Consider the following 17058-nt stretch of genomic DNA (forward strand, 5'->3'; position numbering starts at 1 on the left):
AATAATGCTGCCGATCGCTCTAGTGATCTGACAACGGGCCACAGGCCACTTAAGTGATCTAGAATTATGCCATAAGTCACTCAAGTGATCTTTAAGTATGAAGCAGGTTCTTTAAGTGATCTGGAATTGTGCCATAGCCACTTAAATAATGTGGAACTGTACTGTGTATCACTTAAGTCATCTGCGTGCCACTTAGTTCATTTTTTAAAAATTAAGTTTGAGGTTGCAAACCACATCAGATGAATCCAAGGGCCAGATTTGGCCCATGGGCTGAGCATGTATGTTATAGAGATTTATTTATACATAGGAAAAAAACCACTGATTCATTACCTCCTTCAGTGGTAACAATAAACCCGTCAATGTTTTTTCGGATATGAAACGAGCTAGGATCTCTAACAAACTGTAGCTTTTGTTGCTTCTAGCTTCTTTCAGTTTGCTGGTTATCTTTTCCACTTCCTTTTCTTCTGCAGTTTCTCCAAATAACTCATTGATGCATATCTAGGGTAAAAAGAAAACGAATAAATCATATAAGGCCATTTACAATTTTTTTTTTCTTCGCAGAATTTCATGATGAAAGTACATGCAGGACTCGACAGACACATTTTGGAAAAGTGCATCAGACGTGTTTCAGACCTGTGGGGTGCTTGGATTGAACTTTATGTAAGAGATTTTGATTTCTGAATTGATTTTAAAGGTTGCTCAGAGCTCCATACTATAAAATACAGCAATATCTCGACTTATGCTACCCAAAGTCACATAAACTGAGTTACACGATTTTTTTTTGTGAAAGTGCACATTTCTCAAATTCAAGCATAACCACCGGATAATTCGCTAAATTTGTAGCGATTATCAAGTTTACTAGCAAAAATACCCTGCACTGCCTAGGTTTTCTACACATACTGGAAGCATAAAAGAATGACAAACCATTGCAAAAGAATGAACATGTTTGAAACTCTTTGTTCGGTAACCAAAGTAAGCATTCTAATGTTATTGTTGAGAAACCATTGTTGCCCTACATTTTTATTAAAATATAACTATTTTTCATTTATTAAATTGTGCATTATTACATTGTTACACAGGAATATAACTTATATTTTTATTGTAATTTTTACCCAAAAATTTGGGATAGAAATTCATGGACCGGTGTGTGTGTGAATGGTGGTTCCAATTAACTAATATTTATACGTGTTTATATGAAAAACTGTGCCCTGACCCTCACACAAATTGAACTCACGCAGTTATTGATGTTCTACCCATTGTGTAATTTCGAGGGTACTATTGTATTGAGAGTGCTTAAGCTCTTGCAGCAGTGATCTCACTGCATGATACAGTGAAACCCGTTACTAAGATGAACACTGAGACAGAAACCTGTCTTGCACGGAATCAAAAGACAATCCCATCAATGATTAGTGCTTTGATGTGCACCTTTATAAAACGGAAACTTGTCTAAAAAAGAATATTATTTTGGTTCCTTTGATATTTCGTTTCATACAGGTTCCATCGCATCAAATGAAACCAGGGAGGAGTGATTTTACAAATCACTAAAAAAAAAAAAAAAAGTTTCGGGGGGGGGGGGGGGGGGTGACCATATGTCCCACACTTGTCCCATATTTTCTGTTTTTTTCCCTCCAACTTTTTGAAAAATGTCATGGTTTTACCCATTCTTTAGTTGAAGTTTTCTTGAATTTGCTTTTGCAATATTATCACATAGAAGTTCCAAAAATTTCATGAATTATCATATTTCACATTGGGAAGGGGGGGGGGGAGAGATCACCTTACCCTATAGATGTGCCACTAAATGGAACCAGATGTTGTTAATCAAAACAAAACTCATGACTGCAAATATTAAATTTCCAATGTATCTAACACTATCTTTAGATTTTAATATTAATAATAAAATAGTATTAATTATTTAATTATTTTTGTGAATATTGGCATATTGCAAGAAATTTACCATTTTAAAAGAAATTAACATTTTGAAATTTTAACCGTTCTACGCATGCATACTGAAGTCAATCTTTATTTATTTATACAATATTGTTGGCCCTGGGGACTATACAAGATTTACAAACAATGCAAAACGCTTTTTGTTTTGCTTCACATATTCTTGCATGAGTTGTATTTGAAAAATTGTATATTGATTTATATATTGATTGAAAATAATGTAAATATAATATTGATCACACTTAAGATAACATCACACTTGACATAAGATTGAAATGTAAATGTGTATATATAACTTGCTATTAATACAAATACAAAAACGCCACAACAGGCAAGATGCCCAACGAGGAGGCTCATAAAAAGATGCCCATAACAAATATGGATGTCACATATTTAAAAAATACAGCAGCCCAATTAAAACTGCAATTAAAAACAACATATACATAGTATATATACATGATAAAATATTATACAATGCCCATAAAGAATACTTATGGTTGTCTAATTCTAGGTATGGATAGCTTCTTGACTTACCCCAACATGTTTATCGTATTTCTTTTTAAACATGTCAATTGTGTTAGAATTTACTACCTCCGGGGGTAAGCTATTTCATTTATTAACAACCCTATTAGAAAAAACTCCCTGCAACACCATAACCTAGAATTGCCCCTTACCAATCAATACTGGTGTCTCCTTGTAAAAGCAGTCGATTGACGGTGCACTAATAATTAATGACCATTAATTAATAGTGCATCCATCCTATCCATCCCATTGAAAATTTTGAACACTTTGATCATATCTCCCCGACACCTGTGTTCATGCAATGGTAAACATTCCAAAAATGACATGTCTTCATAATCCAATCCTGTGTGCCAATAAGGATACATGTTGCTCTTCTCTGCACCCCTTCAACCAAGTCTGTCCCTCCGTAGGTATGGTCTCCAAAATCTTACAGAATACTTCAGTCCACGACAAACTAAGCCTCGGAAAAGTGGACAATTAAGTAAAGAATTGTGTTTATCTTACATTAAAAAAAAATTGAAATTAATTTCATAAAACCCTAAACATAAGTTAAAAAATTTTTGAAAAATGTAATGACAGTTGCCACTTTATTAACAGACAATAGATCATTCTTATAGACCTGCTGGAAGGACATCCTAGTCCCTTGGGATCACAGAGTGAATGTTCCTAATCTTATGTTTATTTTTATATATGTATGTATTTTTGTTCTGTTACTGTTTTTGTCTTTTTGTACTTATTTGTCATGTTGTTGTCATAAAAAATAAATAAATAGTGTACAACCTCCAAAAGATCGGAAACAGCATCATCAAGTTCTCCCGTTTTCAGTTGTTGGGACAAGTTGGCGAGAATGGCATTCACGGTGAAAGTCATGACATGAACCTGAAAATCAACAATCACGTCACTAATTACATGGTAGTAAATACTACATACCTGAATATATAAAAACAATTGAAAAAAAAAATTACAGAATTTCTAGGAATAAGTGTCATAGCACCTTTGTTTTTCTTCTTTTTTTAGAAAATGCAGTTTCAATTAAATTACAAATTTTGTGAGCGATAAAATAAGAAGTTTGATTAATATGAGAAAATATGGACAAAGCTCGTATTCATAACAACCTCCTTCGTTCCACGGAAAATGGACACTACATTAGGAAGTCGTAACATCAAACATTTCCAAAAAATCATATAATTTAGCTTTCTTCAACTGTAGGAATTTCTCTTCCTGTGATCGACTACGGGAAAAAAAAACCAACTCCAAGTCTTCTGCTTTCATAACTGAATCACAGTTTTTAATTATGGTGGACTAAGTAGTCCTTGCAATATTCAATGATTTGGCTAGTTTGGCATCAAAGGTCTAATCTAATACAAGACCTACACATCATCCCTTTTGCAGGCTCACTGTAATTTTGCAATGGGTTGCAGTTGTTTCAACCACTTCTGCCTTCTCTGTGACGGGCGATGTCCTACAGATTATTTATGTTTTTTTTGCACCTGTCTTATGTTTATCTCCCTACGTGATCACCTTTTTGATATCTCTCACCCTTCCCTTTCCAATTTAATCAGTTTTTTGAATACCCAGCCACATCGAGTTTGCGATTTTATCAATTCTGTAAAAATATGCATTGGCAACTCTCACCTGTAAATTATGTTTGTTTTACTCTTTTAATTGTATATATTTGATGTTCTTCTCACAGGGCTAGGGAGGCTAAGCTGAGTTCGTTAGTTGTAATGGATTGAACATCTCTATATGAAATTTAATTAGATAAAAAATAACATGGTAGACAAATTGAAAAAAAAATTGAGAACTGTCGTAACAGTCGTTATAATGGAACCAGTCATTATAACAAGCATTTATATGTTTTATTTTATGCAAGTGCATTTCCTTTGCAAAATCAAAGCATAAAGACGGAACGAAATGAAACCAGTGTTTCATAAAAGTTGGCCCATGGACAATCTCTAAACAGGTTCCCCTACGATTGATTTGAAACTCAATAGCAGAGATAAATATGAATGTGTGTTTCTGTGTAACAAGAAAATTTATCTACATTTAAATATTTTTGGAGAAAAATTTGTTTTATTGTAGTGAGGAAAATGGTTATTAACAATACCATATTAGAGAAATAAAGGGTTTCATTGATTCCCTTGTTGTGTAACCAAGAGGGTCCCTTCAGCAATAAATTGGGCTAATTGCAAAATATACTATACTTCACTGCGATTTCATAAGGAATCAATGGACCAGTTTATCACAATGTTATACGTTTCAAATTTCTGTGTGTGTATGTTCTCTATACAAATCTACAATATTAGACCGATCTCCGCCAAATTTAGCAAACCAAACAGGACCCGATTTAAATGATAAATAAACTACTTTAAAAGTTTGCAAGAACTGGGCAAATACCTGAAACGGGCAAAAACTGCTAGGCAAATCAAGGATTATGCCTCTACATCACCCTTGGGAGATGCACACTTCATTGTTGTTCCCACAAAACAACATGGTGCCAAAGCTGCTAATGGCATCTAGTGGTTCAGGATTGATGGAGGAGATTCAGAAAATATGTAAATGTGGTATGTGGCTGATGGGAATTCGCCGTTTCATCGGCAGCCACCTATATATAAGAAGACAGCAAGATCCTCTCAGTGCATCTCAACTTCATTCATAGTTGCATTCAGTCTCAGTTTTTCACTTCGCCACTTGCTGGTAGACTCCACCCGGGAAGTCAAGAGCCTCTAGTCATGGGATAGCTCTACTGTTGTCAGCCATTCCTGAAGTTCACACAGGCAACTTCACGTAAAGCTCCAGGGTACAAAGGAATGTTTGACAATCACTGATCTAATATTGAACACCAGGCAATAATCTAACTCCTAGCGATGGGCAAATGAACTAGCAATGGAGCGGCATGTGGCGATATAAATTTCAATACAAATTTGCAGAATTTGTAAAATTCTAAATCTAATTGTTAAATTCAGTCTGTCAATCAAAATTAATGATTTTGGGTTTGTTTTTCTGACTTTTGTGTTGGAATTGTCTCGTGATGCTAACTATTGAACCGAATGTGTTATCTTTGCTTGTCACGAAATGTTAGATTCTTCATTGCTCACATTAACCCAGTTGGACTGAATGATTTTAGAAGTCCATGGTGCTCATTATATTAGAAATATTGACTATCAGTCAACTTAATCATATTTTCAATTAATCAAAAACAAACTGAATGTTTATTTGGCAAAAATACATAAAATCAACAAGCAACAGCATCCTCATCACCTGTGAATCAATATTTACCTGATAACCTCTTTTCATAACCCCTCGCATCTCTCGCAGGAGGTAAGGGAAGTAATACGGACCAAGGGACTGAAGCATTTTAATCAGAGTATCTCTTGCAGTTTCTCGAATGCCCTCCAATCTGGATTTCAGCAGATTGCACATTCTGAGGAAAAGACTGCAACAAGAAGGACAATAGTTACACAATCGATCAAGAAGCAACAAAATAATGCACATTTGTATTCATCAAACAAAAATTTCTTTTGAAAAATTTAGTTTTTCCTAAAGCTTACCCTGGAATATTTCTCTTCAAACTTTCGTGGGGAAGATTCTGGAGCAGTTTTGTTATTGCGAGAGCTATCGGAACACGCAATATTTCTTCATCTTCTGGATATGATTTCCCAGCAAATTTGTGCTCGTCATCGCTTTTGGTCTACAAAAATAATAGCATGTAATGTTTTTTATTTTTTGAAACACATGTTACAACATTACAACTTGCCCGTATCACTTTGGGCCTGCCTGTGCAGAAAGCAATGATAACCTGGTGGAAAAAGAAGACATTCAAGAGCCCGTTGAACAACCTTTGGCTCGAGAATAATTGGCTTCCTAAAAAAAACTTACACCTGCTGCGCAATAAAACAGTAGCAACACAGATGAAGCTGAGGTGATGATGACAATGATGAGTGTGAGCTGCCATTGCCAAACAGTGTCATGTTCCCTAGGGCAAATTCACTACTGTCATGCATTATCCATGTTCAGGAGCAACAACGGCCAGCTACTGATGAAGATGGTGAAGGATGGGTCATGAACAACTGGCAATAGCATAAATGAGTATTAAGCAAGTCTAACTTAACAAGGTTTGAATGCTACTAAACTGTACATGCATCCCAAAGACATTCATCTGAGGAACTTCTAATGGAGTCAGTGCATGTCAGAATTTGCCATGTACATGTTATGTACTTAATGTAAAATCTGTTTCTGAAAAATGCTTGTTATTTTGTTTGCTGCTACCAAGTGCTACCACCTGTCTCCCGAATTCCGAAGCAAACAACTCGACAGGTAACAAAGTTTGACTGTATCACCACACACATTATTTGATATATACACAAATGCTTGAATTTCTTTTATCTCAATAAGAATATAATACACTTAAATAAGGGCAAACATGCAAATCAAGTGGTTTAACGAGAGGCCTCCTACACCCCAATTCTTGTAATAAATTTACCAGGAGCACAAGGCACTTTGCTTACAGAAAGGGAAGATGAGTGGAGGAGTGAAGATAGGAAATTGAACTATTTGGAATTTCAGAGGCAATCGGTATCATAATTATCATCAACAGTGTAAATAATAATAATAAATCAAATAAAATAGGATTGACACACCCTCAAGATCCAGAACTAGAGCCCTATCAGTCTAAACAAGATGGTCAATCATAATCTACCATATTAACATTGGCTTCAGAGAAAAAGTTTCAACAATAACATGAATTACTCACCTTATGAGTAAGAGTCTTCTGCAATTGTGGCAAAATACTCTTCACGATAGCAGAATGGATTTTAGTGGCCCGATCTTCATCGAGTAACTCTTTCTGATTTGTCTTGGGATCAGCTTCACCTTTATCTTTCAATTCCTCTACCACCATTGATACTTCTTTGGTTTCTTCTTTATTACCCATTCTACCACTCATTAGTGGTTTCTCTGTATATATATATATAAATTAAATATGGTATGAATTTATGTAAAAGCTCAAAGCTTTGAAAAAAACAACAAACTAAGACATGAACCCATCTCCTTCACCCATGAGAAATGTAAATGGTTCAATGAATTTTTTTTGCTGAAATAAAACACAACTGATTCTAGACTTATAAGTAGCGCAAGATATGAGGATAGAATATATGGTAGAAATGCTTCAACTTTTCTAAGCTCAAGAAACTCACAAAAAAGTTCATTATTTAATGAAAGTTTAGATGTTTTGAAAAAATCGAAGCCTGACGGTTACACTGTTTCCAAAAGTCTTGTGCCCTACTTGAACTTCCAACATTTTTTTCTTGAATTTCTAGGAAAAATACTGGGTGAATCGTTCTGAAATTTCGGTCATAAATACCCTATATTAGTACTAATCATTTCCAGGAAAAATTCAGCCACAAGTGCGTTTAGGGGACTGACAAAAAATTGAATAAGAAAAAGTTTTTGATCAACCCTGTATCAGAAAAAAGCTGCCAATGACTTTTGCAACTTTGGAAAAATATCACAATAATTTTGTGCAATACTCCTGCGCATTTTCGTGAGAATAGCATGTATATTTGCAAAAATATAAATGTTTTCTATAAAAATTCCAATTTTCATCAAAAGATTTTTGCTTATAACTTGTCAAATTTTCAATCAATTTTTAGGAAATTTACCGAAAACATGATGCTATACATAAGACATACTGTATAGAATATAATGTGACAAATCATTATTCAATGAGTATTAATTTCGCTTCAGCAAGAAATAAAAATTTTATTTTTCATGATTTGATTGCCAGATATATAGTGTAACTTTGAAAATCACAGCTGAATGTGATGAAAATTCAAAAAGATACATGCAGTATTGTGAGCTGTAATTTTGAAACTTGCTGAAAGTAAGGGGGGTTCTCAAATTTGTACACTATTATTTCATTTTTGACTTGTTTATTTTGAGATCATACAAGCATGTTATGCTAAAACACTTCTATTACATAGCATCAGACACGTGTCTTCACTCATTCGCATAACGCTGTGGACTTATTCTCAAAACAATCAAATGTATGAATGATTATACGACCAAAATTTCAGAAAGATTTCCCCAGTATTTTTCCAGAAATTTGAAAAAATTTCTAACCTCCAAAAAGGACAAAGACTTTTGGAAACAGTGTATATCAGACTGCACTGCGTTCAACTTCCAAGTGATCATACAGAGTTGAGCCAGAGCTGTCTTAAGAGCGCCATGGGGATACCAGACAAAGTGATTTTACTCAGGCCTCCTAGTTGGCTAGAGGTGTGTGCCTGACAATTAGCATGCTTACTCTCAAAATTTTTAATCAGATCTCATTTTCATGAGGGCCCCCCCCCCTCTGCACTTCAGGTTCCTTACCCCCACAATATGTCCAGGTTGGCCCATGCATTAAGACCACACTGGGCTGGGCAAAGGAAAAACTGCCCTGCATTGAAAACACTGCCTCTTCCCTAATATTTTCAATAACTTTACACCTATAGTCCGTTTCAGGTTAACTTTGCAGTGAAGAGGAAGCTACGAGGGAACCGCATCACTCGTTGCTATGACAACGAAAGCCCCTTAACCTATGTATCAATGCGCTGCCTCAGTAAGGTATGGCTCATTCTCGCCAATCGCGCAGAAAAAAATATTTTTTACGTGTAACGTAATGCTTGTAGAAAAAATTTCACTCAGTTAGTAACAAAAAATTAGCTAATGAAAAAAAAAAATCATTGTCGATACTTTCAGAAATTAAAGGGCGGTTTTTGAAATCATTTTTTTTTAAATTGAAAAGTATCTTAGTAACTCCTATTAACTCGGTTTTCACGTTTGAATTTGGGAATAGCCCCAAATAATAAAAATGATACGGAAAAATTTAGAATTCTTTTACTCACTTTTCTTGCCGAAATTTCCGTGGCTCACTCACCCAAACGCACGGTATACGTCGATTCCACTTATTATCACTACAGTTTTAGTCATTTTTCACGGATTCCCATTCTGTGGAATCCTCAGTTGACGTTGTAGATCTATCTGATTCTCTATTACTTATTAATTGTTGTTGCTCCATCAAGCCACCTGCACTCCAAAATTCCTCTTCTTCTTCAATAACATGCTTTACGCATTATTGCCAAAAAGAACGGAGAACGTTTTAGCGTGTCTATCTCTGGTGAAAAGAAAGATACAACTGTCACAGAAGAAAAAAATACACTGCAAGCCTAAACCATTGTGGGTCTCTCTCTCTCTCTTGCTTATTTATATTTATCTGGAGAGACATTGAAGGGGCATCTGGAGGAACAGCCTCTGATGTGGGGAAGGAAGTTGGTGTGCGTGCAAAAGAGACTACTTATGTCAACACCCTCCGCTATCGGCTATTGGAATTCAGAAACCACCCCTATCCTACGAACAAGGCAAGAAATAGATATTAAAAAAAAGGGAGGGGGGGTCTGGAACCGTAACCTACCCCCATAAAGAGAGCCTCTCACAACGGTATTGGCGCTGTCGTGAAAGAGGGACACTTGCTGTAATCTATGAGTGAATATCTGAATTTGTTGGAGGTTATTTTCGCGAGGAAAAAAAACCTGATTGAATATTCGTCTGGGTGTGTAGGCCTATAACTACATGCAAAACTGAATGAAAAATTATATCGGAAAAAATTCAACAAACTGACGATATAATATATATATATATATATATATATATATATAACTGTGCAATCAAAAGAAAAAAAGCACGATAGTAATATTGGCGGGGAAAATTTCTTGGAAATCGCGCCAAAATGTTCTTGAGCTCGCCATGGATTTTTGATAATGGTAACCAATATTTTTCTAATTTAAAAATTTTAAACGAATATACATTGGTTCAAAACGGTATTTGTTCAGTATCTTTTTCAAAATCAAAAAAATTTGAAATATTCTATATAAATGATCATCAGAAACCTCCGATGTATGGGAACTATATTTTGCGGCGAAGGAATACACTCTCTACCTTTCTCTTCACTGCAAAGTTAACCTGAAACAAACTATAGGCAAGGTAATTTCCTTACCACTGAGGCATAGTAGAGTATTTCAATGTCATTTTAAAGGCTTTCATCGGTTTTGCGCTACAAAATTTCTCTCCCCCCCCTACTTTTTTTCCTTTTTTAAAAGTTTAATGCTAATAAAATGCTTTTGTGATTAAAATTTTTTACGATTACATTGAAACCGACTTCATCATGTTCTTAACTGTGTTTTTAAATCATAAACAAAAATAAATAATAATAATAACTGAAATAATTACATAAAAATTAGAATGACATCCTATTCCGTTGTAGCTAAATGACTAGTTAAATATCAATATCATTCCCATTAGTCTCATTGCCCTGACCACTTGATCTCTATGTGCAGAGAAAGGCAACTGGTACATTTTCTCGTGCTGGAAATGGAACCCAGATTACATCTGTGAGAAACAGAAATCCTAATCACTAGACTACATGGGGGAATAGACTAGTGGTTATAAACAAAGGTTTTCTATGTGCTTGGATGAGGAAAACAATTGAATCATTGTTTTTACATTGTTATATACTGGAAATTATGTAAAAAGGGGTCTATGATATTATTTTACTAACACAGGGGGATCTGTAAATTTCATTTTATTGGTACGGTGGAGAGCTCTTGGAGCACAAAAGCACTTGGATTGGATAACCACTGGAATAAATCATATTTTAATCAACGAAACAGAGTTTTTCCGGATATTATGCCAAGGTGAACTCTGAAAGAAAATTAATCTGCTCTCCTACGGGAATCGAACCCATGTCTTCTTGCAAACCAGGAAAGTGTGCCATATATACAGGGGCTTACACAGGATCACATGGAGGGGCCACAAAAAGCTTGGGGGGGGGGGGCACAAAAATTTTCTTTCCAAGAAACTTTTAGTTACCACCCTTCAAAAAGATTTACCCATTCTTAATCAAAGCATTTAAAATTAACAGAAATTGGTCAAAATAAAATATAAAAAGAAAATACATTTTACATACTAAATTTTTTTACCAAAATATTAAACTCATTATAAATCTTTGGTTGACTTGGGAGGGGGCCATGGGCCTCTATGGCCCCCACCCCCTGCATATACACCAATGAAGATACGACTCTACCTTTCTTATTTCACAAAGTGTGGCACAAGGAGCTGAAGTAAAGGCATTAGTAGCCACTCTTAAATTCAGCAAATGGCTCCTAGGTGAGACAGTAGAGAGTTTGAGACGGTTTTTTTGGGGTGCTGAAAAAAAACCCGCCTGGCTCCCTTTTTTTAATCCCAACTGAATAATTGAGCAAGGTAAAAAAAAAAAATTACTCACTTCTTTCCTGGGCTTCATCTATCACCTTTCCTTTGCCCATCCAGGTGACACCTCTGGATTTTGACAAATCAAAATGGAAGGAGTTCAAAATCGCAACGACAATCCTGAGCATTTTTGAGACGAATAAGTTAATTACTCCCAGAGTAAATATATAGTAAATATAGTATATTGGCATTTAATTTTCAATTCATCCTCAATTAAAATAGATTATTATAAAAGAAGATTATCTTGAACAACTAGAAACTTTAATCTGTTATGATTCAAAAATTACGTATACAATATCATTAATCATCAATGCTTAATATACGATTAATCTTCTATGGTCCCATGTATCCCCAAAGCAGAATGTTTAGCACTGTTCTGAGATGAGCCCTCAGCTGACTGGAGATGTTCTGCGGTAAAAATCTCCATACGTGTAATAGTGGTTTTTTTTTTGCAATTTTTCTTAAAATTCTTCCAAATTGTTCTGCGACGTAAGTCACAGATTTTGGCACATTCTGCTTTGGAGCCATGTATATTTGAATATACGTAGTAAAAAAACCCAACATACAATTCACACCATTTAAGGTGATCACATCGGAACTCTGCTTTCTGATAACAACCAAATGATAACCATATCAGAAAAGGTCTCGTTTGCAAGTATGGTTACCATACACCCTGTTTGGTTGAGTGGGGTGTATGGTAGACAAGTATTGGTAAAATGGGACAAATCTGTATTCCTTTCCCCATAATTGCTTGCAAAATGTTTGATCCATTCCAATTTTTTCTCTATTCTAAAACAGGACTTTTTTTTTTTTACTTTGAGCCAAACTCTTGCATTTTTGTTATTCAGCCATTGTGAGATGTTAGAATGGAACTGTCTAACGTACATCACTAATTACAATATTTTTTTAAATCCTCAAAGTGGCAATCCCGAAATATCTCAAATTTTGGCAACCCAGAGCCTAGACATCATTAGTTTTCATCTCTTGATAACGTCCTTTTCCCCGTTCTGTGAATTAACTGCATGTGGGTGGAGTCAGCATCTGTTCAAAGTCTGATAACACAAGTGGAAGAGGAAGAATGTTTCTCCTTTCCCTTCAAGGTTGTATACAATTATGCTTATAGCGTAATTAACAGAAAACAATATTTTTTATTGTTCCTTTGTTTATTATTATTATTTCATGTTGGGGGAACGCATTTATCAGCTCACAATCAAGAAAAAATATTCTTGAAAACATCTGGTGATAACTAGAAGGTTTTGTGATTTCTAATGTGGATAAGGGAAATTTCAAAAACCACTTAAAGGATTAATGTATGATATGCTCAATAGATCCCTTGGAAAAGTCTCTCGAAAAATTAATTTGAATCTGGTCAACTGAAAGAAATTGATCAAGAACAGAAGGGAAGTGCTTTTTCTTCGTCATAGATTTGCCTTCACTATAGAAAGGCCAGCTCTCTTTCTCACCATACGTACATGGATCCCGACCCTGCCTTCCTTATTTCACGCAGTGTGGTGTGAAGTGCTGAAGTAGAGGGATTAGTAGCCTATCCGTAACTTCAGGAAATGGCACCCAGGTGGAACGGTAGACAGCTTTTTCAAGCTTAGTACAAGATATCAAGGAAGCTGATATTTTCTGCATATTCTGCAGAGGAGACCAGATGGCTTTTCTTTAAGAGTTCACATCAACATAATATCCAGAAAATATTTGTTTCCTTGATGTTTTGGGCCGAGAGAAAAGCTGTCTATCTCTTCCCAATTTACAACAGTATCCAAAATTCTGATAACTATAAACAAATTTTCCCCCATGTTATGATATTGGTCCCTTCTATTCCTTGCAAAATTGATAACACCAAATAATAACATTATCCATGATTCTAATAAGCGGCTTCGACTGTACTAGTTTAATTTCTAGATTTTTCTTCAGTATTTTAGAAAGTACATCTTCTGGTAACATTTCAGTACAAAATTTGGCTACATATAACTAGAATACATATTATGTGGAAAACTTTTATTCCCTGTTGATGCCATTTATTTTGGAGCTGCTAAAATTTTACGTGATAAGAGATTCATAAAATCACACCAAATTGAAGAAATCTGAAGTAAAATTCACGGTAAAAAGGTCATTGCTTAGCAAGGTTTTATCTGTTAATAGATGACATTAAATTCAAGGCGAACTGTATACAGAGTATACTGTAAGTGCTAATGCAGCATTTATCTTATGAACTGTCTGCCATAGAGGCATGACTCCAATTTAAAAAATGCTCAAAAGGCATTCAAAAATTACCCTGTACCAGTTTTGAGAGTGAAAAGACAGTGTGTAATGAAAAAAAATCTGAGTTTTTATACGGTCCCCTTGTGCTCTAATTATAAAGTTGTTGCCTTGTCTCTCTTGAGGGCAACGAAAAAAAAATTCCATGTTTCTAAGTGAAATATTCGCTGAGATATTTGAACTCAAAAATTTGAATTATGTAAGAGCAGCAAAAAAACTAATGAACAGCGCTCCTTTCCTTCATTTGTCCTGCCCTTTCAAAACTTTTCTCCTATTTTTGAAGTTAAATATTGCACGGAGAGACAGGGCAACAAGGTTCTAAATGGAAGTTAGAGGGGGACTGCATACAAATTTAGATATTTTATTTTGTTACACACTGCATTTTCACTCCCTAAACTGGTACAGGGTAATTTTTTAACGCCTTTTGACTATTTTTAAAATCCAAACTATACCTCTACGATGGACAGTTGATGTGATAAAAGATGGGGCATTAGCACTTATAGGACACCCTATATTTTACCCTTAATTAACCATTTTAGCTAATTAAAAAGTTCACTTCAATTAAATTCCTGTGCTGATGTATTGTACCAATTAAAAATATGCTAACAACACACACACAGCACCAATTTACCATATTTGTGAAAAAATGTTTTCTCCAGTGTATTTTTATTGGGGGTGAACCATAGAGGGTTAAGCAAAAACAAACAGAGAAAACTTACTTTATGATGGTCTTATGATGATCAGAGTCTTTCAGCAACAAAGAGAGGTATTGCCTCAACAAAGACTCATACTGCTGCCATGACAGATGTTTGGCTATAGCTCCGATGGTTTCGATAGCGGAATCCACAACATTATTATGCTTCTTATATGCATCATCGAAAAAGAATGCATACATTATGGGAATTATATAAGTCACTAGTAAATGAGAAGGCATGTTGAGAGAACCGTCGTTCAACTGGCTTGATAATCTTGTCAAAGCTCTACCTCGCCTGTGGACCTAGAAATAATATTCATTAATACTTCATTTTAATTTTGATCAAAATTTAGATATTTTGAAACAGCGTTCTTCAACCACTGTGTGTGTGTGGTCAGAGAGAATTTCCACCCAATTCATTTAGTCATTACATAATTCTAGGTTTATTTAAGTACAGGGTGTTTCAAAAAGGATCACCTGATTTGAAATGTGTATAGTGTATATTACGAAAAATATTAAACATAGACACTTAAGATTAATTTTATATCACATGGATAATCAAAGTTTTTTTACAAACCAAATTAAAGGTGCTCAATAAGTGCACCTTGGTATGCATGGCATATGTCTATATGGTAGTCAAATTCGTCCCAAACTTTTGCAAGCATGTTTGCATTTACTGCTTCCACGGCTGCTGTTATGCATATCTTCAGTTTGACTAATGTAGCTGGAAAGGAAGGCACATAAACAGTCTTTTATAAACCCCCACAAGAAGAAATCGCACATTGTGATGTCCAGCGATCTTCGAGGGCAGTGATGTTTAACTGAATCATCAAATCCCGTAAGGCTGATTCACTGTTTAGGAATGCGATGGTTCAAAAATTCTCAAACGTCCAAGCTCCAGTGTGGTGGTGTACTGTCCTGATGGAAAATGAAGCCATCCGAATCAGTTTTCAACTGATGTAAAAGCCAATCTTGACAAACACCAAAGTGCCAGCTGAAGGAAGAGCATTAGCACAACCTGTCGCCAACTGCATGAAACTCAAGATTTCCCTCTTTCTACCTATACATTATTCAATCAAATCAGATTAAAAGCTGAATAGTTAGGATTTTTTTTAAATTGGATGATTCTTTTTGAAACACTATGTATTACAACGTCTCTATATTAGTGTTCATTTCTGTCTTAGGCATCAGTAGGTATGAGAATTATATTTGACTATTTTTTTGCCAGTCTGCCAATTATTTCTCCTACTTATTTATTTATTATTTTGGTCCACAAATTATTTCTCCCATTCATTTGCGTTTCGCCAATCCCAGAGTTATTTCTCCCACTTATTTATAATTTATTTTGGTCTGCAAATTATCTCTCCAATCATAGGCAGAGAGAGACTTGAAAGTCTGGGGGCACGATGATGATGTCAATCCACATATATGCATTGGATAAATCAGCTCCTTGAAGGTGTCTGCCCATGTCTTCAATTTATTTATTTTTTTTGCTGGTTTTTTTCCCACTTATTTATCATTTCTCACATTTACTTTTTTTTTGTCAGTTCTAAAATTATTTCCTCCAATTTGTTTATTTTTTTGCCAGTCTGCAAATTAGTTCTATGAGTTATTTATTTTTCACGGGCTCACAGCTTATTTCTCCCATTTTTTTATTTTTTGCCTGTCCACAAAATATTTGTCGCATTCTTGACGGTCTGTAGTTGCGGGAAGGTTGAAGAACACTGCTTTAAAATTTCAAGAAAGAAAACACAGTGGTTGCACAGTATTTAATTCCTCAAAACAACAAGCTGAATTGCATCAACCTAGCCTTGTTGGGGGTGCACTGCAATACGATGCGTTTAGGCAAGCAAATATAAAGCATACTGCAGGCTATTTTAAATTTGTCATTTTCCGTATAGCTGGAAACATGCCATTATTAAAGTCATTCCAAAAACTAGGGAGATAAGTCTATTTGCGAATGATTTTCGCCCGATCAGCTTGCTTCCGGGATTGTCCAAGATTTTTGAACGAGTTTTTAAGGCGAGATTATCTTTGTATCTCGAGGATAACAGCTTTATCCGAGATGAACAACATGCCTTTCGTAGCGGACATTCTTGTGTAACACAACTGGTCCGTGTTGTGGAGTACATACAGGATGCTTTCATCCACAAGGATTATGTAGCATGTTTTGATTCAGACATACAGAAGGCCTTCGATAAGGTTAAGCACTCAACACTGATTGCCATTATGATACTTAGAAGGTTTCCTTCCCACTTTATACATATGGTTCACAGCTACCTCAGGGATAGGACATTTCAGGTCCGTATCAAAAACGCCCTCTC

General features: G+C 35.2%; 1 protein-coding gene across 1 annotated transcript in view; it reads right to left on the reverse strand.

Moving 5' to 3' along the window:
* The window catches only part of LOC149078364 (small subunit processome component 20 homolog), a 103333-nt gene that overhangs the window by 32355 nt on the left and 53920 nt on the right, over positions 1 to 17058 (reverse strand). Inside the window, exons 39-45 of the mRNA XM_089242018.1 lie at positions 14760 to 15037; positions 11789 to 11892; positions 7220 to 7422; positions 6018 to 6157; positions 5746 to 5902; positions 3247 to 3345; positions 331 to 498 (exon numbers count right to left, since the gene is read on the reverse strand). Coding sequence (XP_089098144.1) covers positions 331 to 498; positions 3247 to 3345; positions 5746 to 5902; positions 6018 to 6157; positions 7220 to 7422; positions 11789 to 11892; positions 14760 to 15037 — 1149 coding nt within the window. The remainder of the gene's footprint in view (positions 1 to 330; positions 499 to 3246; positions 3346 to 5745; positions 5903 to 6017; positions 6158 to 7219; positions 7423 to 11788; positions 11893 to 14759; positions 15038 to 17058) is intronic.

This window comes from Pholcus phalangioides, unplaced genomic scaffold, assembly GCF_987345545.1.
Source record: "Pholcus phalangioides strain wild (caught in Gottingen) unplaced genomic scaffold, Ppha-v1.0 ptg000014l_1, whole genome shotgun sequence".
In the NCBI taxonomy this organism is placed as follows: Eukaryota; Metazoa; Arthropoda; class Arachnida; order Araneae; family Pholcidae; genus Pholcus; species Pholcus phalangioides.